This window comes from Mesoplodon mirus (assembly GCF_964341445.2).
Source record: "Mesoplodon mirus genome assembly, chromosome: 3".
Classification (NCBI taxonomy): domain Eukaryota; kingdom Metazoa; phylum Chordata; class Mammalia; order Artiodactyla; family Ziphiidae; genus Mesoplodon; species Mesoplodon mirus.
In genome coordinates, this window is record NC_138978.1 from 40653860 (window position 1) to 40680712 (window position 26853).

Here is a 26853-nt window from a genome sequence, read left to right on the forward strand (position 1 = left end):
CATTTATATAAGTGTCTTTTGATGGTAAGAATTTATACACTTTTGCATAAGACCTTTCCAAAACACAGACACACATTTTAAGTAGTAAGAGAATACTTTTCCTTGAGATCCATTAATAAACCTAAAGATAGATAAAAGAAAATAGACTGAAGTAGAAAAGAAAGTTGATGTAGTCCATAGCATTTGTGTAATAAATATTACATAATGTTTTGACTGCCTACGATAAGTTTAAAAACACTGACAACACTAATAGAGGTGACCATTTTTCTAGAACAGTGTTTTCAAACCTTGGCTGCACATAAAACAACCTAGGAACTTTTTTTAAATTCTGAGGTTCAGTCCTCATTCTCAACAGATTCTTATTTAATTAATTCGGGGTGAGTCTTTGGCACTATTTTTTTTTAAATCTCCCCAGGTGATTTTAATGTGAAGCCAAGATTAGAACCCACCACTCTTTCCTTTAAAATCAATTTGTGAGGCATAATTTACATTCAATAAAATATACCAATTTTAAGTATACAATTAAGTTTTGACAAATGAATACAGCCATGTAACCACTACCATAATCACAACATAGAACATTTCCATTACCCAAAAAAGTTTCCTCATGCCCCACTGATTTACCTTCTGTCACTATAGCTTAAGGCTTTCTAAAATTTCATGTATATGGAATTGTATTGTATGTTTTCTTTTTGGTCTGGCTTCTTTTATTTAGCATAATGCTTTTAAGAATCATCCATGTTTTAGGCCATCAGTTTGTTCTTTTTTATTGCTGAATAGTATTCCACTATATGCATACACAACAATTTCTTTATCTATTCACCCATTTCATAGACATATGGGTTGTTTCCAGTTTAGGGCTATTCTGAATAAAGCTGTTCTGAATATTCAAGTACAAATCTTTATATGAACATATGTTTTCATTTCTTTAAAGTAAATACCTAGGAATAGGTTGCTGAATCTTATGATTAAGTGTATGATTAACTTTATAAGAAACTGTTTTCTGGGAATTCCCTGGTGGCGCAGTGGTTAAGAATCCGCCTGCCAATGCAAGGGACACGGGTTCAATCCCTGCTCCAGGAAGATCCCACATGCCACAGAGTAACTAAGCCCTTGCGCCACAACTACCGAGCCTCCACTCTAAAGCCTGTGAGCCACAACTACTGAAGCCCACGCGCCTAGAGCCAGTGCTCCGCAACAAGAGAAGCCACCACAATGGCCTGCACACCGCAACAGTGAGTAGCCCCTGCTTGCTGCAACCAGAGAAAAGCCCACGCACAGCAACAAAGACCCAACGCAGCCAAATAATAAAATAAATAAATTTTTTTTAAAAAGAAAGAAACTGTTTTCACAGTGGCTGTATCATTTTGCGTTTCCACAAGCAATGTAAGAGAGTTCTAGTTGCTCCACATCCTTGTCAGTACTTGGTAGTGTCAGTCTTTTATTTTACACATTCTAGTGTGTGTATAGTATTTCCTTAGGTTTTAATTTGTATTTCCCTAAGGACTAAATAAATATAAAAACAACTGTTCTTAAGGTAAGAACACCACTAGGGAGAGGGTACTTCATCTTTTGATTCAACAATGTATTTTTAAAGAAGGTAACTATGTTATACTGCCTTGCTTACCACATTCATCACTCCATTATAATGAGAAAGAAGCAAAGCACCAAAAAAGCTTTTCAAAAGCAGGTTCCAGAGAATTTCTTAGGGTCAAGTACCCACTCAGTTTACAACTTCCCACCTACATACAGATGGCGACATACGCAGTTCTAGAAGCATAGGCTTCAGTGCCCAACTTGGGTTTGTATTCTAAGGTAGGGAAAAACAAAGTATTTTGGAATGATTTACACCCAAAATAAGTAAACAATTATTTACTGAGCTTTACACAAAACAAGTGGCTAAATGTTCAATGAATGAATCAAGAACTAGTTAATAATAACCTTCGGGCTTCCCTGGTGGCACAGTGGTTGAAAGTCCGCCTGCCAATGCAGGGGACACAGGTTCTTGCCCTGGTCCAGGAAGATCCTACATGCCACGGAGCAGCTGGGCCCGTGAGCCATGGCCGCTGGGCCTGCGCGTCCGGAGCCTGTGCTCCGCAACGGGGAGAGGCCACAACAGTGAGAGGCCCACGTACAGCAAAAAAAAAAAAAAAAAAAAAAAAAAAATATATATATATATATATATATATAATAATAACCTTCAATGGTATTTTTTAATCTATATAATGTTTTAAAAATCAAAAACATGCAGAAATTACATCTTTATTTTATTTCTATATCTTGCCAGTGTATCTCCTAGGCTCCAGTTACATATAAATCAAGGAAGAGAGATTTCCATACTACATAAATATTTTTTAAATTATACCACAGTTTACTCATTCATTCAATAAGCATGTACTGAGTACCAATTTACGGCATATCACATTATACATTCTAAGAGGGAGGACAATTTTTCTCAATACTGAGAACCAAAAATTAATCAGTTGGCTACATGTGATTATGAAAAGTATCAGAGTAATTTAGCATATGATAATATAATGCTAAAGCTAATGTTAAAATGAGTGTGATTTCCTTGGCATACCAGCTCCATGACAGGCTAAAAGTGGCCAAGAAGCATGCTGCCTATATGAGGGAAGATATAAGCCTATAAATAAACCACAAGGTAGAAAATTCACATAAAAGTAATCTGGAATGGACTGCAGTCTATTTCTAATATCAAACACAATTCCGAATCATATTAACTTGGGGTTTGGAAAAAGGTTAAGACATGGTTCATATGCTTTCAGAGTTACCTATTTCTTTTTTTTTATCTTTATTTTATTTCTTTACAAATTAAAGATGCATTGAAAAATAAACCAATAAAGAGAAATAAAAGGTCCAGAGCAGGGGCATCCCAGGCTGGGAGCAGGTGAGCCTGGCCACCATCAAGGCTAGCCCTTGTCCTGTCCTAGCCAGTTCGGGCTGGAAGATAACTGTCAGCCACTCTGTCAATACCAAAGCCCAAGTGGTGTCCAGGCAGGAGAGACCTGCTCCAGGCACCTCTGCCTCTCTCCTCAAGAACCTCCAGCTTGGAGAAGCAGTGTTTCCAGTAGGAGATCAGAGTGGGAAATGGGCTGGCTCTGTGAGGTATTGCAAGTTGATGATCAGACTCCCTACAGAAACATTCAGTGTTGGGGCCTCTCCAGCTGGAAAGAAGGCTGGTATCTCTCCCAGATCTTAATTTATTTTGTAACTCAGTTCCCAGACTTATTCATCTCTGACAATGCATTTCTATCCATGGGGTGATCACCAATCATTGCAGGAGAGAGAAAGAAGAGTGGAAGCAGAGGGGGAAAGCTAATCAACCACTCTGATGTTGCTGCTGACTTCCAGGCCCAAGAAGGACTGATCATTTTTCTCTCCACCACTTATGGTCTATACCCCAGCTCTTGTGCATGTGTATGTTTTACCCCTAATACAGGAAGCTGCTGCTAACAGAGAGCTAAATTAGCAGGCCCTCCCCCTGTAGTAATCCTGGGATCCCCACTCCTTCCTGCCTGCCCCTCTCTTCTTGAAGGCTGGTCCAGAGGGGGCACATAAAATTGCCAGGGTCTGAGTGCCTCCAAAGTCCCCAACACCAAATCACATAAAGTGAACTGAGAAATTACATGCATTACCACAGGAAAAGCAAGATAAAGTGATGGGATTAGGGGCACCTTCCATCAGTAGGACATGACAGAGTGGTAGGATACTTCAGTCCAGAAAAGAAAGTATCTCCTTAAACTTCCCCCTCCCCGCAAAGAGACTGAGGTCAGCTTACATGACTTACAAGATATGCAACTGTCCAGATTTCTCTGCTCTCCTGGGGTACTTTCTGGAAGCTGGCCTAGGACCCTATTCTGTTTACCCACTTGCTCTAGCTCAGTAGCTGCCGAACTTCCTTGTACGTATGACAGAGAAAGTCCATACAAGGTGCCCCCCAGCTCAGGCTCTTGTTTTCCACCAAGATGAGCTTGTACAGCATCTCCAGCTTGTTCTCCTGTTTCTCCATGATAAGCTTCAAGCATTGTGATCTCTATGCCCTTAAGCTATCAGCGAGGTCTCATACCTTCTTGTACAGTGGATTATGCAGAACTGGCAGAACACTCAAGCCACTGGTGATCTGACTATAGGAGGAGATGCTGAAGAGGCTCTGGACAACTGAGGGTTACCTATTTCTATACACGAGTTATAAATGGTATGCATGAAAAGAATCCCACAGTAATCTGTTCATCCATGCATGTATATCCTGAGTGCTATATTGCACAGTCATCATTTTTTATAAAGAAGGATGACAGGTTTAACCTTTTAAATGACCACTTATTTGTCAAAAAAGTCCCACATGTATTAAAAATATTAAATAATCAATCTGCAAATTGAATCAATTAAATTGAAATAATGCTTACCTAATAAAGTGAATGTGGTGATTTCCAATTTAAGCTATATCCAACATATAAAAGTTTAAAATTCACATGAAACTCTGTTATGCAACAAAAAACAAGCACGAGAAGCTGTTATGAGTTGAATTGTGTCCTCCAAAATTGGTATGTTGAAGTCCTAACCCCCAGTGCCTCAGAACGTGACGTATTTTTTGGCAATAGGGTCGTTGCACATGTAATTAGGTAAAATGAGCTCATACTGGAGCAGTGTAGGCCCCTAATCCAATAATCCATGTCCTTATAAAATGGCCATGTGAAGACAGAGATACATAAGAAGAACGCCTGTGACAAAGAAGGCAGAGATTGGAGTTATGCAGTTGTATACCAAGGAATGCCAAAGACTCCTGGCAAACCACCAGAAGCTAGCAAGAGGCAAGGAAGGATTTCCCTATTGGTTTCAGAGGGAGCATGACCCTGCTGATACCTTGATTTCAGACTTCCAGCCTCCAGAACTGTGAGACAGTAAATTTCTGTTGTTTTAAGCCACCCAGTTTGTGGCAGTTTGTTACAGCAGCCATAGGAAACTAATACAGCATTTTCAGTATTTCTCTTATACATTAATTTACTGACATATTAATGTCTTGATTTTTAAAAATTATTTTCTAAAATAATACAGTAAATGTGACTTTTTGGGGTATAGCGCAATACATTTTAACACGTGTGTGTATATATATAGCCATCAACCATAAGATACTGACAGTTAATGTCTTGAATTTTTTTTAATATTTATTTTATTTATTTATTTACTTACTTACTTACTTATCTGGCTGCACCGGGTCTTAGTTGCAGCACGCGGGACTTTTAGTTGTGGCATGCGGATCTTCTTAGTTGTGGCATGCGGGATCTTTAGTTGTGGCATGTGGGACCTAGTTCCCTGACCAGGGATCGAACCTAGGCCCCCTGCATTGGGAACACAGAGTCTTAGTCACTGGACCACCAGGGAAGTCTCAGTGTCTTGATTTTTAATAGTCATTACTGAAACAAGAGCAAAGAAATTGTTTCACATAGGCTTAAGTAAATTTCCAGCCCTTTCACTTCAAAATTTAGACTTTGTATTCACACTTCAATAATATATTTTTTTAATTCCTAAAATAAAGATAACCTCTAAAAGTCCACTATCTTTAGTTTATTCATTATCTTTAAAATCTAAAGCTCTATTCCTTGAGAAAGTCACTTTCAATGAGAATTCATCTGAAGTTTTGAAGAAACTGATAAATCACCATTCTTCACATAAAACAAACAGTCAACATAAAAGATACACACTGTTGCAACCTTCATACCACTTACTGTTATCAGCTTATTATATGTGCAAGTATGGAGTTTTCCCCATGTCTTCTAACACTGCATTCATTATAAAAATTCATGTCTCTCTCTCTTAGTTTTAGAAGACTGAGAAGTTTGTTTTTAAACTTCTAAACATTCACTATTCAACAAACTTTTTTACCAAAGTATACTTAATTTACAATGTTATGTTAGTTTCAAGTGTACAGCAAAGCAATTCAGTTATACACACAAACATATATATTCTTTTTCATATTCTCTTCCATTATAGGTTATTACAAGACATTGTATATAGTTCCCTGTGCTATACAGGAGGTCCTCGTTGTCTACCTACTTTATATACAGTAGTCTGTATATGTTAACCCCAAACTCCTAATTTATCTCTCCCCTCCACCCCCACTATCCCTTTTGGTAACCGTAAGTTTGTTTTCTATGTCTGTGAGTCTATTTCGGTTTTGTAAATAAGTTCATTTGTATCATTTTTTCAGATTTCACATATAAGTGAAATCATATGATATTGTCTTTCTCTGTCTGACTTACTTCACTTAGTATGATAATCTCTAGGTCCATCCATGTTGCTGCAAATGGCATTATTTCATTCTTTTTTATGGCTGAGTAATATTCCATTGTATATATGTACCACATCTTTATTCATTCCTCTGTCAATGGACATTTAGGTTGCTTCCATGTCTTGGCTATTGTAAAAGGTGCTGCTATGGACACTGGGTGCATGTATCTTTTCATATTAGAGTTCTCTCTGGATATATGCCCAGGAGTGGGATTGCTGGATCATATGGCAGCTCTATTTTTAGTTTTTTAAGGAACCTCCATACTGTTCTCCATAGTGACTGCACCAATTTACATTCCCACCAACAGTGTAAGAGGGTCCCTTTCTCTTCAGAGCCTCTCTAGCATTTATTATTTGTAGACTTTTTAATTATGGCCATTCTGACTGGTGTGAGGTGATACCTCATTGTAGCTTTCATTTGCATTTCTCTAATAATTACAGATATTGAGCATCTTTTCATGTGCCTGTTGGCCATCTGTATGTCTTCTTTGGAAAAATGTTTGTTTAGGTCTTCTGCCCATTTTTTGACTGGGCTTTTTGTTTTTTTGATATTAAGCTGTACGAGCTGTTTGTATATTTTGGAAATTAACAAACATTTACTAAATATTAAGATGTGTGTGTGAGGCACTGTGGTGGAGGAGGAAGGAGAGAATTCATTGATCAAAAAAAATAAAAGAGCAATGTGATTTTAAAACTTGGTAAGTTTCTACTCTAAAAAATGTTACCACTTATCCCTTAAAGGTATGCAGCTGCTTTCCCTGCTGGAATATCTCACATATAAGTCAGTGATTTTTCCCCACATGGAAATTTTATTATGATTTTATATCTATTCTAACTTACACACAATGCTATAAAGCTTTTTAGATGAGGATATCTTTTGTTCCCCTAAATAATAGAGAGTAAAAACAAATTACATATAAAAATCAATATCTGTAATACTTGTTACTGCTGCATTTCACAAAAGTTTGTACTACAGAAAAATTTCATAGATGTTTATTGATAATATATACATGCTCATAATTATAAACTTACTAGTTAACGTTTAAGCTATGGATAACTTCCTGAAACGGACCTTTTTATTATTATCGACTTTGTAGTTACACTTCTTCCACATAAAGTAGTACTTAGCATTGTAGCTCTAGTCTTGAAGACTATCCACATACAAATTATGTGTTTATTAGAAAACATGTAGGCTAAAAATATGGGGCTCAACTGTCAGAATCTATGATAATTTCTGGATATTTATATAATTAAGATATACCAGCACTGAAGGACCCTGTATGCCTTTATCCAATTTTTGAAAATCTAAATATTCAAATAAATATAATATTTCTGCATACAAGAGAAAAACTGTTAATGCTTCTTTTCCCTCAATCAATTCAGATTTCCCTGAGAAGACACAAACCTCCTTTAAGTTTTACCAAACACAGAGAATTCCATTTAAAATATGATGGATAGCAAAAAAGGGTCAACATCTTTAAATTATTAGTAAATTATAGTTGTACCATTCTTATACCATCTGCAGATTCCTGAGTAAGTATTTTCCCAAGGTTTATACTACCACTATTTCCATGGGCTTCTTAAACAGGTTAAAAATGCAGATGCTTTAAACACCTGAACTCTATTACCCTCATACTGAGAGATCAGAAAAGTCTATTCACAGAGCTTCAAACTTACAGACGTCCATGAAAACACTAATTTACAATATTCCCCTTTTAAAAGGAACAATACTTCTGATTCAGTACTGTCATGGAAAAGAAATGTATCCTTTGAGCATAACAACCTAGTCCTCCCATTTGCTTGCATCAAGCTGGGAAAGTTTTAGTTCTGATACAAAATCTGATGTTTTCTACAGAGCATTTGCTTTTCAACCAGTCCATGACTCCCTATTACCAGATTCCATGTGGAAAGTAATCAGAAGTTACCGAATTTAATATACCTACACTTTGTACAAGTTTTTGTTGTTGTGTAATTTTTTTCCTTCAAATTTTTTATTCTGTGTTGTGCTGTTTTCTTTATTTTTAAATTTATTTATTTATTTTAAGGTATTCTTGTTTTCCTTATTTAAATCCCCTTATGAATCTTTTCTTTAAAAGATGTTGTTATAGAAATACCCTAACATCCCTTCCTTCCTAAAGTATCAGCCTTTAGTAACTTCCCAATTCTGAGGTTACAACTATGGCTTGGACACAGTAAGGAAATATGTAGAATTTTTATTAATACCACTGAGTAATTATATTGAGTTTGAAGTGAAGTTATAAAGTGAAGAACATGATTACCATCTTGCTACATACAAATCACTTTTTCACTCATCTCTTGGCAATACTTTTATAAAACCTATCATCTAGATTAAGTCACATACTCACATTTTAGGTTTAAGAGATGAGGGATGGGTCTCTAACTTTACATATTAAAAGATGGTTCATGCCAAGATACAGAACTCAGAATGATAGAGAATGGAATATCCTTCTCTTCCACACTTACTAGCATAAATTAAAGTCAGAAAAATAAAGATTACACAGCTCATGGTTCTCAAATAGCACTACTTAAACGTGATTAATTCATTCTCATACCTTCATCTATGAAATCCAAAGTAAGAATCAGAAAATATGCTTAAATATGTCCTTTCTCCAGTCCCTAAAACTATCATACAAGAGCTCATCACCCTAATAAGCATGCCAACTATCTTATTATAAAAGAAAAATATCAGATTTAAACATGACCTGGATCACCCACAAAATGTGATTTCATTTGTAACTTGACATTATAGTCACTTTCAAAATATATACCTCTTTAAAACTCTTCCTCTCTCTCATCTGCCCCCTCAAAGTTTGAAAATTCTTTCAAACCCAATAATTCTTACTATAAAATGACCATTTAAATTGACACTTTTCAATTCAAAATATTTTAAACAAGAATCTTAAAAGTTAACTGATAGAAACTCATACAAAGAATAAGGTCTACAGATGAATAAAGAAATGCCTATATTCATTTGCATGTTTTCAGTATTGAAGCTGTACACCTTAATTACCTGATTATTCAATTAATTATTTCAAAAATACACACAAACACACAAAGGACTAGCCTCAAATAAACAAAACTTTCTCAACTCACTGTCACTATATTCTGACACAGGATAAATTTAGATAAATTTACACTTCACATTTGCAAAACAAATTGTGGTATATGTTGTTTTAAAAAGAAACACAGAGTTCAGTGACTCTCAATAATCAGAAGTAGACTACCTTATATGAAACACCACAATGTACTACTCTTAAAATGAAAAGAAAATTTCAAATATGTCAGTTTTACCTGGGGAGAAGACAGCTAGATGTCTAGAGTTCCTGTGTATGTGTGTTCCTGTGCTTGTTTAATTCTAAAAACAACATCTCTCCAACTCCTTTCAAAAATCAATATTTTTTCAATAAATATGAGCATATACTGTACAATAAAACGCATAAAGATAAGATGCACTTCCAAAATGCTATAACAGTCCAAATAGAAAAAAAAAATCAGTGTTTTAATTTCCCACATAGCAAGTCAATGTTAAACAATGTCATTTTTCCCCCTTTCTTCCTAACCATTCCACAAATCAGGACTACTGTATTTGTATATTTAATAAGATGAACAAACTGACTAGAAGCTCTGGAGGAGTACAAGAGAAAGAAATTCTTTTCATTTTCCCACAAACAAAAAGATAAAACAAAAGCAAATTTGAAGACTTGTTAAATGAGAAGCATTTGAAAAACCCAATGTGACCAGCTTTTGATTTACCCCAGTCTGACAAGGAAGATAGACCCCACCCCCACTCCAGATTGTGCCTTTTTTTTTCCTTGGGTGGGAGTGTGGAAAAGAGAAGCTGTCACATTTCCATCTTCGGTTATTGTTAAGTCCACAGCCTAGATTCCCAAGTATCACTGGTCCAGGGGGGGAAATATTAAAGCAGGTAATTAAAATTGTCTGAAATGCACAGTATTTTGTTGATTTTTTCCATTTTTAAAGTTAATTATACCCAGCTTCAATCTGCGAAGACTAGATTGACAGCCTGTCCCTCAAACATTCCCTGCAAGACCGCTTGCTCCAGATTCACTAACAATTCTCTCCTCTCTAAACTTAAATTAGAAAAACGCATTTCAGAAATTATTACATGCAGAAAGCCATACCTCCCCATCCTTCTTGCCTTGGCTGGGGTGTAGAACGAAGAGTAAAAAAGAGATCTATTCGCTCTTCAAACAAAAAGAAAAGCGGGTACAGGGCTGGTGGAGGAAAGAGCAGCAGTGGACCTGAACGAAATGTTAAGAAAAGTTTTTTATGTGACTAGTTTGTCCTTTCACGGGAGAACAGGAGTTGGGCAGAAAGCCGGGGTCTTGGCCCAGGGCTTGTGCAAAGAGAAGGCACCTGCGGAAGAGAAAGCCGGGGACCCGAGAGGAGTCAAGCGAGCACCTACCGACTTGCAGCACATTCTCCACGGAGCCGCTGTCCAGCAGACGGATGCCCCGGCGGAACGGCAGCCCCTCGCCACCACCGCCGCCGGCGGCTCCTGCCCCTGAGCCCAGTCCGGGGGACGCCCCCGCCGCGGCGGCCCCGGGGGCGGAGCCGGCCGGAGCGGCGGCCCCGGGGGGTGGTGGCGGCCCCTCCTCGGCCGGCGAAGCCCCCGCGGCGCCGCCAGCCGAGCCGGCGCCAGGGCCGCCGCGGTACTGGAAGCTGGAGTACATGCAGATCTCCCGCTCATTCCGCGGAAAGGACCAGTAGACGATGCGGCGCTGCACGGGCTCCGGGATCCGCTCAAAGCGCTCCTCCACCCGCTCGTACGCCCACTTTTCCGCAACCGTCTTGGCGGCACAGTCCAGCAAGGACTCGGGCTGCAGGTGGGGGCGGGCCCCCAGGGGCAGGCAGCTGCCGCCGACGCCCCCCACCCCGCCGCCGGCCGCCCCGGGCGAACCGCGAGGGTGGTGAGCCTGCGGACTGGGCCACGAGCACAGGCGCTTGGCCGGAGAGACCGGCGGTGGAGAGAGCAGCTCCTCTCGCTCACCTCCTTCCGCCATTGCTGGGGACTGACTGACTGACTGAGGCGGAGGCAGCGGCGGCAGCGGCGGCTGCACCGGCTGCGGCGGAGACCCTGGCCACGGCCACGCGCCCCGCGCAAGCGCCCAGCTGCGGCGCCGGGGTGGGGGCGGGGGGGGCGGGGCGAGCAAACCCGCGAGCCTGCCGGCCTGAGTGTGGAGCTTAGGCCGGTCCGGTGCGCGCGCCGCGAGGGCCGACGGGGGCGGACTGAGGAAGAGAGAGAGGCGGCGCGCGCCGTCCGGGCCGCTGCGAGCGCGAGGAGGGACGGGAGCGAGCGCGGGCCGGCGGCGCGCTCCAGGCGCAGACGGCCCAGAACGCGCACCGAACGCTCGCCCCGGGCCGACCTCCACCTAGAGGCCAGCCAAGGGCGAGGAGCGCCGGACCCTCGCCAGCTCGCTCACCTCCAACCCACCTGCGGCCTGGAGGGAGAGGAGTGGACTGTGCGGCCAAGTGCAACGGCCGGGCGCGAGCCACGCGAGGAGCCGCCGCGAAGTGCTCGGCTTGCGGAGCGGAGGAAGAGAGAAAACTCAAAATCGGGGTCCTCTGTAGATTGACCAGACGCGCGACGGTCACAGCGGAGCGAAAGATGTGGCAGAAAGACGCTAGGAAGACACTAGAAAAAAATCGAAAAGTTCCAGTGATGAAAACTCCTCACACCACAGCAATGTAGAATAAAGTCGGCGGTCCCCTCCGGAGCCGGGCAAAGTCGCACCAGCCCCCGACTGGACAATGGGGCGTCCGCCACGGCGGCTGCAGCGTTTGTGGATATTGAAGGGTTTTAGCACCTTGCATCCTAGTGGGGAAAAAAAAAACTTTTCGGTGTGGTTTCTGGTAGAGTTCTCTGATCCCCTGCCTCCCGTCTAAATTAGGTCTTTTATGTTTTCCTCACTTGGCTCAGTCTTTCTACACCTTCATGTTAATTATAACAAGTTGCACACATATTTTTATATATTTGTGTAACGTCTGACTGCCCAACTGACTGTAAACACTATGAGAGCTAAGATCATGTCTATTTTCTTCTCGATAACTTATCCTCTGCCTGACATACGGCAACTTCACCACTAACTCCTCAATAAACAAAACTGAGTTGTAAGCAACAGTATGTTGCTCAGTCAGGAAAATTTATTATTTCAGATTTGCTGACAAACTAATGTCTAAAACGTTAAAATGTTCCAACAACTGTCTTGAGAGTTCCTTTAGTTGCGTTCTCCCTTCAAAATGAGCGAGTTCTAGAGTGTAGTATAAAATAAGGATAGGGGAGTAAATTACTGGAGATGGACATGGGCCAAAGTAGTTTGCTTTTGCTGTAATCTCAGAATTAAAGAGCATAGGCAATAGAGTCAGAATTGGGTGTGAATCACCCTTGCTACTTGTGTGATGCTAATCATGACTCAAGTCATTTGTAAAAGTGAGCTAGTAATAATGCCTATACATATCATTTATTAGAAGTAATTCAAATCTAGTGCTTATTCATTGTAGTAGATAATAAATATGTTTATCTCTGTTAATTGATGTATATCTGTAAATATCTAAATGGATTATTGTGAAGTAGCATAATCCCTACTACCCCTTAAATCTGGTACCACAATTATAGACTTTCATGGCACCCAATCTTTTCTTTCCTAGAACTTATCAGAGTTTATTTGGGACATGAGTATTCCTTTAATGCCTTTCTCTCTGATTAGATTATGAGCTATGTAAGGGCAGAAAATATTTCTATATAAAGGCCTGTCCCAACACTCACCAAATGCATGCACATGGAAGATGCTCAAAAGACATTTGCTTTCTGAATCAATGAATATGTTACTGTGATTTACTCAACTGCTGGAAAATATAGTTAATAGAGGTTGGGATATATGAGGAAATGTTACTAAGCATATTTACCAAGAGTCAAGTTTGATTCTTACAAGTTTGATTTAACTAGGTGATTTTTCCTTATTTGGAAGACATAAAACTTTATAGAAAAGCACAAAGAATAGCACAATCTATGCCCATATACTCACCACTCAGAATTAATAATTATTACTTAATATATCAGAAGTCCACTTTAACCACCTCCATATAGCATCACTGGGAGCAAGTACAACCTGAGTTTTGAGTCCATTTTTAAATTATGTGTGTGTACATATGTAACATTGTTTTGTGTATATTTCATTTAATTAAATGTTATTACAGCTGCCTACCATCACATTGCTAACTTTCTTTTTCCTGTGCATACTGACACACAAAGATCTAATTCCTTTAAGTGCTGTAAAATATTCCACCTTAAGAATATATCGCATTTGGGTATCCCTGGTGGTGCAGTGGTTAAGAATCCCCCTGCCAATGCAGGGGACACAGATTCGAGCCCTCATCTGGGAACATTCCCCATGCCGTGGAGCAGCTAAGCCTGTTCACCACAACTCCTGAGCCTGCACTCTGGAGCCCTAAAGCCACAACTACTGAGCCCATGTGCCACAACTACTGAAGCCTGAGTGCCTAGAGCCTGTGCTCTGCAACAAAAGAAGCCACTGCAATGAAAGGCCCATGCACTGCAATGAAGAGCAGCCCCAGCTCGCCGCAGCTAGAGAGAGCCCGCACACAGCAACAAAGGCCCAAAAGAGCCAAAAATAAATAATAAATAAAATATATTTATTTAAAAAAAAAAAAAAAGGACAGCTTCAAGATGGCGGAGGAGTAAGACGTGGAGATCAACTTCCTCCCCACAAATACATCAAAAATACATCTACAGGGCTTCCCTGGTGGTGCAGTGGTTGAGAGTCCGCCTGCCGATGCAGGGGACATGGGTTCCTGCCCTAGTCCGGGAAGATCCCACATGCTGCGGAGCGGCTGGGCCCGTGAGCCATGGCTGCTGAGCCTGCTCATCCGGAGCCTGTGCTCCGCAACGGGAGAGGCCACAACAGTGGCCTCGTACCGCAAAAAAAAAAAAAAAAAAAAATCTACATGTGGAACAGTTCCTACAGAATACCTACTGAACGCTGGCAGAAGACCTCAGATTTCCCAAAAGATGCCCTCAGGCGACCTCCACGCAGAGGTGGGGCCAAATCCAAAGCTGAACACCAGAAGCTGTGCTAACAAAGAAGAGAAAGGGAAATCTCTCCATGCAGCCTCAGGAGCAGTGGATTAAATCTCTACAATCAAACTGATGTACCCTGCATCTGTGGAATACCTGAATAGACAGCAAATCATTCCAAAATTGAGGTGTTGGACTTTGGGATCAACTGTACACTTGGGGTTTGCTTTCTGCATCTAATTTGTTTCTGGTTGTATGTTTATCTTAGTTTAGTATTTAAAGATTATTATCACTGGTAGATTTGTTTATTGATTTGATTACTCTCTTCCTTCTTTTGTTAATATATATATATTTTTTTCTTTTTCTCCTTTTGTGAGTGTGTATGTGTATGCTTCTTTGTATGATTTTGTCTGTAAAGCTTTGCTTTTACCCTTTGTCCTAGGGTTCTGTTTGTCTGGGGTTTTTTTTGTTTGGGGGGTTTTTTTTAGTATAGTTTTTAGCACTTGTTTAGTTTGGTTGCTCTTTCTTTCTTTCTTTTTTATTACTTTTTTTTTTTTTTTTAGATGTTGGGGGTAGGAGTTTATTAATTAATTTTTATTTTTGCTGTGTTGGGTCTTCGTTTCTGTGCGAGGGCTTCCCCTAGTTGTGGCAAGCGGGGACCACTCTTCATCGTGGTGCGCAGGCCTCTCACTATCGCGGCCTCTCCTGTTGCGGAGCACAGGCTCCACACGCGCAGGCTCAGCAGTTGTGGCTCACGGGCCCAGTTGCTCCGCGGCATGTGGGATCTTCCCAGACCAGGGCTTGAACCCGTGTCCCCTGCCTCGGCAGGCAGACTCCCAACCACTGCGCCACCAGGAAGCCCTCTTTTTTATTACTTTTTTAAAAATAATTTTTTGAAATTTTTTATTTTAATAAGTTTATTTTATTTTATTTTATTTATTTATTGTTTTTCTCCCTGTTCTTCTGAGCCAGGTGACTGACAGAGTCTTGGTGCTACAACTAGGTGTCAGGCCTGAGCCTCTGAGGTGGGAGAGCCGAGTTCAGGACATTGGTCCACCAGAGACTTCACAGCCCCATGTAATATCAAATGGCGAAAGCTCTCTCAGAGAGCTCCATCTCAATGCTAAGACCCAGCTCCACTCAATGACCAGCAAGCTACAGTGCTGGATACCTTATGCCAAACAACCAGCACACAGGAACACAACCCCACCCATTAGCAGAGAGGCTGCCTAAAATCACTATAAGTTCACAGACACTTCAAAACACACCACTGGATGCCATACGGCCCACCAGAAGACAAAATCCAGCCTCAACCACCAGAACACAAGCACCAGTCCCTTCCACCAGGAAACCTACACAACACACTGAACCAACCACAGCCACTGGGGGCAGACACCAAAAACAATGGGAACTACGAACCTGCAGCCTGCAAGAAGGAGACCCCAAACACAGTAAGTTAGGCAAAATGAGAAGACAGAGAAGTACACAGCAGCTGAAGGAGCAAGGTAAAAACCCACCAGTCCAAACAAATGAAGAGGAAATTGGCAGTCTACCTGAAAAGGAATTCAGAGTAATGATAGTAAACATGATCCAAAACCTTGGAAATAGAATGGAGAAAATACAAGAAACGTTTAACAAGGACCTAGAAGAACTAAAGAGCAAACAAACAATGATGAAAAACACAATAAATGAAATTTAAAATTCTCTAGAAGGAATCAATAGCAGAATAACTGAGACAGAAGAAGGGATAAGTGACCTGGAAGATAAGATAATGGAAATAACTACTGCAGAGCAAAATAAAGAAAAAAGAATGAAAAGAATTGAGGGCAGTCTCAGAGACCTCTGGGACAACATTAACTGCAGAAACACTCGAATTATATAGGTACCAGAAGATAAAGAGAAAATAAAGGGTCTGAGAAAATATTTGCAGAGATTATAGTTGTAAACGTCCCTAATATGGGAAAGGAAATAGTCAATCAAGTCCAGGAAGCACAGAGAGTCCCATACTAGAAAAATCCAAGGAGAAACATGCCAAAACACATATTAATCAAACTATCAAAAATTAAATACAAATAAAAAATATTAAAAGCAGCAAGAGAAAAACAACAAACAACATACAAGGGAATCCCCATAAGATTAACAGCTGATCGTTCAGCAGAAGCTCTGCAAGCCAGAAGAGAGTGGCAGGACATATATAAAGTGATGAAAGAGAAAAACCTACAACAAAGATTACTCTACCCAGCAAAGATCACAATCAATTTCAACGGAGAAATTAAAACCTTTACAGACAAGCAAAAGCTAAGAGAATTCAGCACCACCACACCAGCTTTACAAATCCTAAAGGAACTTCTCTAGGCACAAAACACAAAAGAAAGAAAAGGCCTACAATAAAAAACCCAAAACAATTAAGAAAACCGTAATAGGAACATACATATTGATAACTACCTTAAATGTAAATGGATTAAATGCTCCAACCAAGAGACATAGACTGGCTGAATGCATACAAAAACAAGACCCATATATATGCTGTCTACAAGAGACCACTTCAGACCTAGGGACACATACAGACTGAAAGTGAGGGGATGGAAAAAGATATTCCATGCAAATGGAAATCAAAAGAAAGCTGGAGTAGCAATTCTCATATCAGACAAAATAGACTTTAAAATAAAGACTATTACAAGAGACAATGAAGGACACTACGTAATGATCAAAGGATCAATCCAAGAAGAAGGTATAACAGTTGTAAATATTTATGCACCCAACATAGGAGCACCTCAATACTTAAGACAAATGCTAACAGCCATAAAAGGGGAAATCGACAGTAACACAATCACAGTAGGGGACTTTAACACTCCACTTTCACCAATGGACAGATCACCCAAAATGAAAATAAATAAGGAAACATAAGATTTAAATGATATTTTAAACAAGATGGACTTAATTGATACTTACAGGTCATTCCATTCAAAAACAACAGAATACACTTTCTTCTCAAGTGCCCATGGAACATTCTCCAGATAGAACATATCTTGGGTTACAAATCAATCCTCAGTAAATTTAAGAGACTTGAAATCATATCAAGTATCTTTTCCCACCACAGCTCTCTGACACTAGGTATCAATTACAGGAAAAGATCTGTAAAAAATAAAAACACATGGAGGGTAAACAATACACTACTAAACAAGCAAGAGATCACTGAAGAAATCAAAGAGGAAATCAAAAAATACTTAGAAACAAATGACAATGAAAACACGAAAACCCAAATCCTATAGGATGCAGCAAGAGCAGTTCTAAGAGGGAAGTTCATAGCAATACAATCCTACCTTAAGAAACAAGAAACATCTCAAATAAACAACCTAATCTTACACCTAAAGCAATTAGAGAAAGAAGAACAAAAAACCCCTAAAGTTAGCAGAAGGAAAGAAATCATAAAGCTCAGATTAGAAATAAATGAAAAAGAAATGAAGGAAACGATAGCAAAGATCAATAAAACTAAAAGCTGGTTCTTTGAGAAGATAAACAAAATTGGTAAATCACTAACCAGACTCATCAAGAAAAAAAGGGAGAAGACTCAAATCAATAGAATTAGAAATGAAAAAGGAGAAGTAACAACCAACACTGCAGAAATTCAAGGATCATGAGAGATTACTATAAGCAACTATATGCCAATAAAGTGGACAACCTGGAAGAAATGGACAAATTCTTAGAAAAGCACAACCTCCTGAGACTGAACCAGGAAGAAATAGAAAATATAAACAGACCAATCACAAGCACTGAAATCGAACCTGTGATTAAAAATCTTCCAACAAACAAAAGCCCAGGACCAGATGGCTTCACAGGCAAATTCTATCAAACATTTAGAGAACAGCTAACACCTATCCTTCTCAAACTCTTCCAAAATATAGCAGAGGGAGGAACACTCCCAGACTCATTCTATGAGGCCACCCTCACGCTGATATGAAAACCAGACAAAGACATCACAAAAAAAGAAAACTGCAGCCAGTATCACTGATGAACATAGATGCAAAAATCCTCAACAAAATGCTAGCAAACAGAATCCAACAGGACATTAAAAGGATCATACACCGTGATCAAGTGGGGTTTATCCCAGGAATGCGACTCTTCAGTATATGCAAAGCAATCAACGTGATACACCATATTAACAAACTGAAGGAGAAAAACCATATGATCATCTCAATAGATGCAAAAACAGCTTTTGACAAAATTCAACACCCATTTAAAAAAAACCCTCCAGAAAGTAGGCATAGAGGGAACTTACTTCAACATAATACAGGCCATATATGACAAACCCACAGCCAACATCATTCTAGATAGTGAAAAACTGAAACCATTTCCACTAAGATCAGGAACAAGACAAGGTTGCCCACTCTCACCACTCTTATTCAACATAGTTTTGGAAGTTTTAGCCACAGCAGGTGGAGAAGAAAAAGAAATATAAGGAATCCAAAACGGAAAAGAAGTAAAACTGTCGCTGTATGCATATGACATGATACTATGCATAGAGATTCCCAAAGATGCTACCAGAAAGCTACTAGAGTTAATCAATGAATTTGGTAAAGTAGCAGGATACAAAATTAATGCACAGAAATCTCTGGCATTCCTATACACTAATGATGAAAAATCTGAAATAGAAACTAAGGAAACACTCCCATTTACCATTGCAACAAAAAAGAATAAATACCTAGGAATAAACCTACCTAAGGAGACAAAAGACCTGTATGCAAAAACTATAAGACACTGATAAAAGAAATTAAAGATGATACAAACAGATGGAGAGGTATACCATGTTCTTGGATTGGAAGAATCAACATTGTGAAAATGACTATGCTACCCAAAGCAATCTACAGATTCAGTGCAATCCCTGTCAAACTACCAAAGGCATTTTTCACAGAACTAGAACAAAAAATTTCACAATTTGTATGGAAAAACAGTAGACCCCGAATAGCAAAAGCAATCTTGAGAAAGAAAAACAGAGCTGGAGGAATCAGGCTCCCTGACTTCAGACTATACTACAAAGCTACAGTAATCAAGACAGTATGGTACTGGCACAAAAACAGAAAGATAGATCAATGGAACAGGATAGAAAGCCCAGAGACAAACCACACACATATTGTCACCTTATTTTTGATAAAGGAGGCAAGAATATACAGTGGAGAAAAGACAACCTCTTCAACAAGTGGTGTTGGGGAAACTGGACAGGTACATGTAGAAGTATGAGATTAGGACACTCCCTAACACCATACACAAAAATAAACTCAAAATGGATTAAAGACCTAAATGTAAGACCAGACACTATAAAACTCTTAGAGGAAAACATAGGCAGAACACTCTATGACATACATCACAGCAAGATCCTTTTTGACCCACTGCCTAGAGAAATGGAAATAAAAACAAAAACAAACAAATGGGACCTAATGAAACTTCAAAGCTTTTGCACAGCAAAAGAAACCATAAACAAGACCAAAAGACAACCCTCAGAATGGGAGAAAATATTTGCAAACGAAGCAACTGACAAAGTATTAATCTCAAAAATATACAGACAGCTCATGCAGCTCAATATCAAAAAAACAAACAACCCAATCCATAAATGGGCAGAAGATCTAAATAGACATTTCTTCAAAGAAGATATACAGACTGCCAACAAACACATGAAAGGATGCTCAACGTCACTAATCATTAGAGAAATGCAAATCAAAACTACAATGAGGTATCACCTCACACCAGTCAGAATGGCCATCATCAAAACATCTACAAACAATAAATGCTCGAGAGGGTGTGGAGTAAAGGGAACTCTCTTGCACTGTTGGTGGAAATGTAAACTGATACAACCACTATGGAGACCAGTATGGAGGCTCCTTTAAAAACTAACATTAGAACTACCATACAGCCCAGCAAGCCCACTACTGGGCATATACCCTGAGGAAACCATGATTCAAAAAGAGTCATGTACCAATATGTTCATTGAAGCTCTATTTACAATAGCCAGGACATGGAAGCAACCTAAGTGTCCATCAGCAGATGAATGGATAAAGAAGATGTGGCATATATATACAATAGAATATTACTCAGCCATAAAAAGAAAAGAAATTGAGCTATTTGTAATGAGGTGGATAGACCTAGAGTCTGTCATACAGAGTTAAGTAAGTCAGAAAGAAAAAGACAAATACCACATGCTAACACATATATTTGGAATTTAAGAAGAAAAAAAATGTCATGAAGTACCTAGGGGTAAGACAGGAATAAAGACACAGATCTACTAGAGAATGGACTTGAGGATATGGGGAGGGGGAAGGGTAAGCTGTGACAAAGCAAAAGAGAGGCATGGACATATATACACTACCAAACGTAAGGTAGATAGCTAGTGGGAAGCAGCCGCATAGCACAGGGATATCAGCTTGGTGCTTTGTGACCGCCTGGAGGGGTGGGATAAGGACAGTGGGAGGGAGACGCAAGAGGGAGGGGATATGGGAACATATGTATATGCATAACTGATTCACTTTGTTACAAAGCAGAAACTAACACACAATTGTAAAGCAATTATACTCCAATAAAGATGTTTAAAAAGAAAAAAATTTCCCCTTGTGTTTAGTGCTGTTGTGTCTTATTCCTTTAGAACCGCTCTCCTATCCCAAAGTATAAATATAAGTGTCTCTTACAAAAAGGTAACTTCTATAATCCAAAACCACAATATTTGTTGTTCAAACTGTTCCAGGTTTGGTCAGTGGGAGCTTTTTCCCTGTTTTAAAGAGACAATTGTCAAAGCTGTTTCTTTCCTACTGTTGATATTAATAAATTTTTTTTCACATGTCAAAAAAAAAAAAGAACCTAGGGGCAGTACAGTAATAAAGACGCAGACTTACTAGAGAATGGACTTGAGGATATGGGGAGGGGGAAGAGTAAGCTGGGACAAAGTGAGAGAGTGGCATGGACATATATACACTACTAAATATAAAATCGATAGCTAATGGAAAGCAGCTGCATAGCACAGGGAGACCAGCTCGGTGCTCTGTGTCCCCCTAGAAGGGTGGGATAGGGAAGGTAGGAGGGAGGGAGAGGCAAGAGGGAAGAGATATGGGGATATATATATATATGAATAGCTGATTCACTTTGTTAAACAGCAGAAACTAACACACCATTGTAAAGCAATTATACTCCAATAAAGATGTTAAAAAAAAAAGCAACAAGGGAAAAATGACAAATAACATACAAAGGAACTCCTATAAGGTTAACAGCTGATTTCTCAACAGAAACTCTACAAGCCAGAAAGGAGTGACACGATATATTTAAAGTGATGAAAGGGAAGAACCTATAAACAAGACTATTCTACCCAGCAAGGATCTCATTCAGATTCGACAGAGACATAAAAAGCTTTACAGACAAGAAAAAGCTAAGAGAATTCAGCACCACCAAACCAGCTGTACAACAAAGGCTAAAGGAACTTCTCTAAGTGGGAAACACAAGTGAAGAAAAGGACCTACACAAACAAACCCAAAACAATTAAGAAAATGGTAGTAGGAACAAACATATAGATAATTACCTTAAATGTGAATGGACTAAATGCTCCAACCAAAAGACACAGGCTCGCTGAATGGGTACAAAAACAAGACCCATATATATGCTGTCTACAAGAGACCCACTTCAGACCTAGGGACACATACAGACTGAAAGTGAGGGGATAGGAAAAGATACTCCATGCAAACAGAAATCAGAAGAAAGCTGGAGTAGAATACTCACATCAGATAAAATAGACTTTAAAATAAAGAATGTTACAAGAGACAAAGAAGGACACTACATAATGATCAAGGGATCAATCCAAGAAGAAGATATAACAATTATAAATATATATGCACCCAACATAGGAGCACCTCAATGCATAAGGCAAATGCTAACAACTATAAAAGAGGAAATTGACAGTAACACAGTAATAGTGGGGGACTTTAACACCTCACTTACACCAATGGACAGATCATCCAGACAGAAAATTAGTACGGAAACACAAGCTTTAAATGACACAAGAGACCAGATAGATTTAATTGATAGTTATAAGACATTCCATCCCAAAACAGCAGATTACGCTTTCTTCTCAAGTGCACATGGAACATTCTCTAGGATAGATCAGATCTTGGGTCACAACTCAAGCCTCAGTAAATTTAAGAAAATTGAAATAATATCAAACACCTTTTCCAACCACAACACTATGAGATTAGAAATAAATTACAGGGGAAAAACTGTAAAAAACACAAACACATGGAGGCTAAACCATATGTTACTAAATAACCAAGAGATCACTGAAGAAATCAAAGAGAAAATCAAAAAAATACCTAGAGACAAATGACAATGAAACACAATGATCCAAAACCTATGGGATGCAGCAAAAGCAGTTCTAAGAGGGAAGTTTATAGCAATACAATCCTACCTCAAGAAAAAAGAAAAATCTCAAATAAAGCAGTCTAACCCTACACCTAAAGGAACTAGAGAAAGAAGAACAAACAGAACCCAAAGTTAGTAGAAGGAAAGAAATCATAAAGATCAGAGCAGAAATAAATGAAATAGAAACAAAGAAAACAATAGCAAAGATCAATAAAACTAAAAGCTGGTTCTTTGAGAAGATAAACAAAATTTATAAACCTTTAGCCAGACTCATCAAGAAAAAGAGGGAGAGCACTCAAATCAACCAAATGAAAAAGGAGAAGTTTCAATGGACACTGCAGAAATACAAGGCATCCTAAGAGACTGCTACAAGCAACTCTATGCCAATAAAATGGACAACCTGGAAGAAATGGACAAATTCTTAGAAAGGTATAACCTTCAAAGACCAAACCAGGAAGAAGAAAATATGAACAGACCAATCACAACTAATGAAATTGAAACTATGATTAAAAATCTTCCAACAGGGCCTCCCTGGTGGCGCAGTGGTTGAGAATCCGCCTGCCGATGCAGGGGATGCGGGTTCGTGCCCCGGTCTGGGAGGATCCCATATGCCGCGGAGCGGCTGGGCCCGTGAGCCATGGCCGCTGGGCCTGCGCGTCCGGAGCCTGTGCTCCGCAACGGGAGAGGCCACAACAGTGAGAGGCCCGCATACCCCCCCCCAAAAAAAATACAAACAGATGGAGAGATATACCATGTTCTTGGATTGGAAGAATCAATATTGTCAAAATGATTATACTACCCAAAGCAATCTACAGATTCAGTGTAATCCCTATCAAATACCAATGGCATTTTTTACAGAACTAGAACAAAAAAATTCTTAAAATTTGTATGGAGACACAAAAGACCCCGAACAGCCAAAGCAATCTTGAGGGAAAAAAATGGAGCTGGAGGAATCAGGCTCCCTGACTTCACAAAATACTACCAAGCTACAGTAATCAAGACAATATGGTACTGGCACAAAAACAGAAATATAGATCAATGGAACAGGATAGAGAGCCCAGAGATAAGCCCACACACCTATGGTCAACTAATCTATGACAAAGGAGGCAAGGATATACAATGGAGAAAAGACAGTCTCTTCAGTAAGTGGTGCTGGGAAAACTGGACAGCTACATGTAAAAGAATAAAATTAGAACACTCCCTAACACCATACACAAAAGGTGAACTCAAAATGGATTAACGACCTAAATGTAAGACCAGACACTGTAAAACTCTCAGAGGAAAACATAGGCAGAACACTCTATGACATAAATCACAGCAATATCTTTTTTGACCCACCTCCTAGAGTAATGGAAATAAAAACAAAAATAAACAAATGAGGCCTAATGAAACTTAAAAGCTTTTGCACAGCAAAGGAAACTACAAACAAGACGAAAAGACAACCCTCAGAATGGGAGAAAATATTTGCAAGTGAATCAATGGGCAAACGATTAATCTCTAAAATATATAAACAGCTCATGAAGCTCAATATCAAAAAAACAAACAGCCCAATCAAAAAATGGGTGGGGGCTTCCCTGGTGGCGCAGTCGTTGAGAGTCCGCCTGCCAATGCAGGGGACACTGGTTAGTGCCCCGGTCCGGGAAGATCCCACACGCCGCGGAGCGGCTGGGCCCGTGAGCCATGGCTGCTGAGCGTCTGGAGCCTGTGCTCCGCAATGGGAGAGGCCACAACAGTGAGAGGCCCGCGTACCGAAAAAAAAAAAAAAATGGGTGGAAGACCTAAATAGACATTTCCCCAAAGAAGACATACAGGTGGCCAAGAAGCACATGAAAAGCTGCTCAACATCACTAATCATTAGAGAAATGCAAATCAAAACTACAATGAGCTATCACCTCACACCAGTTAGAATGGGCATCATCAGAAAATCTACAAACAACAAATGCTGGAGAGGGTGGGGAGAAAAGGGAACCCTCTTGCACTTTTGGTGGGAACGTAAGTTGATACAGCCACTATGGAGAACAGTATGGAGGTTCCTTAAAAAACCAAAAATAGAACTACCATATGACCTAGCAATCCATTACTGGGCATATACCCAGAGAAAACCATAATTTAAAAAGACACATGCACCCCAATGTTCATTACAGCACTATTTACAATAGCCAGGTCATGGAAGCAACCTAAATGCCCATTGATAGACGAATGGATAAAGAAGATGTGATACATATATACAGTGGAGTATTACTCAGCCATAAAAAGAAACGAAACTGAGTTATTTGTAGTGAGGTGGGTGGACCTAGAGACTGTCACACGGAGTGAAGTAAGTCATAAAGAGAAAAACAAATATCGTATATTAACGCATATATGTGGAATGTAGAAAAATGGTACAGATGAACCGGTTTGCAAGGCAGAAATACAGACACAGATGTAGAGAACAAACATATGGACACCAAGGGGAGTGGTGGTGGTGTGATGAATTAGGAGATTGGGATTGACATATATACACTAATATGTATAAAATAGATAACTAATAAGAACCTGCTCTATAAAATATATATAAATAAAAAATAAAGGTGGCACTAATTTCCTCCATCCACCCCCATCCCCACAACACACACACACGCATACTAAGGATACATGGGCATACAGCATTTTCAGAAGCTTCCACTTGGCCTTTCCTACTAGAGTAACTCTTATCCAGCAGGCCAAGGACCCAATGTGGGGTTTACACCAACTGCCAATTATATCAACTCCAATTACACATTTGAGGACCAGGGAGATGACTAGAAATGCCTGGATGAGTTCTTGTCTCCTGTGGACCCACTGTAGTGTGGAACTTGTCCAGGATTCCACTGATTACCTGACACCCATATGTCCCCACTCTAACATGGAGATCATGATGATACCTCAGGTCTCTGGGTATCAATATGAATTCAAACTCTGTGTCCAAAATTCCTCAAAACATCTGGTTATTCCTCTTTTCCCAGTATACAGTTATTCAAATAAATGTTCATAGGTCTCTTTAAAGAATGAGTTAGGGGAATCATTATCACATATATTTGCTGTGATGTGGCAGGGTCCTTCTTCCTGGGAACTCAGTCACCTTTCAGTTCATAGGTTCCAGGTCTAAAAAGTGGCTCAGGCCTAAAACTTGGGCAAAAGATTATTACTTTTAATTGAAGTGATTTTAACTTGTTTTTGTACTTAATTTTATATTCATAATTTTGTGTTCTTTTTCTTAAAGGGAGCCCCCAAGATTGCACAGGCTCCTGGCCACACAAAACTTAGGTCTGCCCCTGTTTCTGAAAAGGAATAAGGAATAATCACTGGAACCATATACAAAAAGAGATCAAGAACAAGATGGTCTAGACACAAGTCAATGAGCTCCTAGCCCAGGGCTTCTGATATAACCATGTCTAGCAATTGAATGGGTCCTGAGATCTGGAACATAGGTGAACATACGGATGGATTAAAGGAGCCCCCAGCCACGCAGATATATAGGAAGTGAACCAAGCAGACAGTCACCTTGTTAAAGTCAGATCAGTTAGTTTAGTTAAGATTCTGCTACAAGTTAAAATGATAATAATACGGACTGGCTTTTATTGAGCACTTTCTATGTGCCACACAATATATCAATACTAAGCATTCACTATGTTATCTCATAGATCAACCAGATTAACCCTATTTCAGCTATGACAGATGAGGAAACAAGTTTGAAGAGGCTGACCTGTCCAAGATCACATTGGTGCGTTATAACTCAAAGCCACATGACTGACTCCAAGCTTTTGCCTTTAATCACCATGTACCGCCTCCAAAAAATTCTGTGAAAAAACTGTTGTGATATCTCAAAGAGCATAAAAGACTTTTACTCAATTTCCCCTGCTTTGCAGCAACACTTACATCACCTCAACCACACTGTTATTTAAAATTCCACTGCAATTTGAATAATGATGGAGCCATTGCTGTTGTTTAGAAGCCAATCCAAGAGGCCTCTAAGATGAGAATCAACACCGTTAGAGAAGTACTATGCCCAGTTTTCACCTATTCACTTCAAGTTCAGTTTTCACAGGCTTGTAGTGGCA

At 39.6% G+C, this 26853-nt stretch overlaps 1 protein-coding gene across 2 annotated transcripts in view; it reads right to left on the bottom strand.

Annotated features, from left to right (window-relative positions):
• ZSWIM5 (zinc finger SWIM-type containing 5) overlaps positions 1 to 11424 on the bottom strand; it is a 251036-nt gene extending 239612 nt beyond the window's left edge. The window contains exons 1-2 of one of the 2 annotated variants that reach the window (XM_082613341.1): positions 10754 to 10830; positions 5217 to 5432 (exon numbers count right to left, since the gene is read on the bottom strand). In XM_082613341.1, the coding sequence (XP_082469467.1) occupies positions 5217 to 5316 (100 nt within the window). In that variant the 5' untranslated portion in view covers positions 5317 to 5432; positions 10754 to 10830. Of the gene's footprint in view, positions 1 to 5216; positions 5433 to 10753 lie in introns of both variants that reach the window. The other variant, XM_082613340.1, reaches the window with a different exon arrangement.
• Positions 11425 to 26853: the final 15429 nt, after the last annotated feature.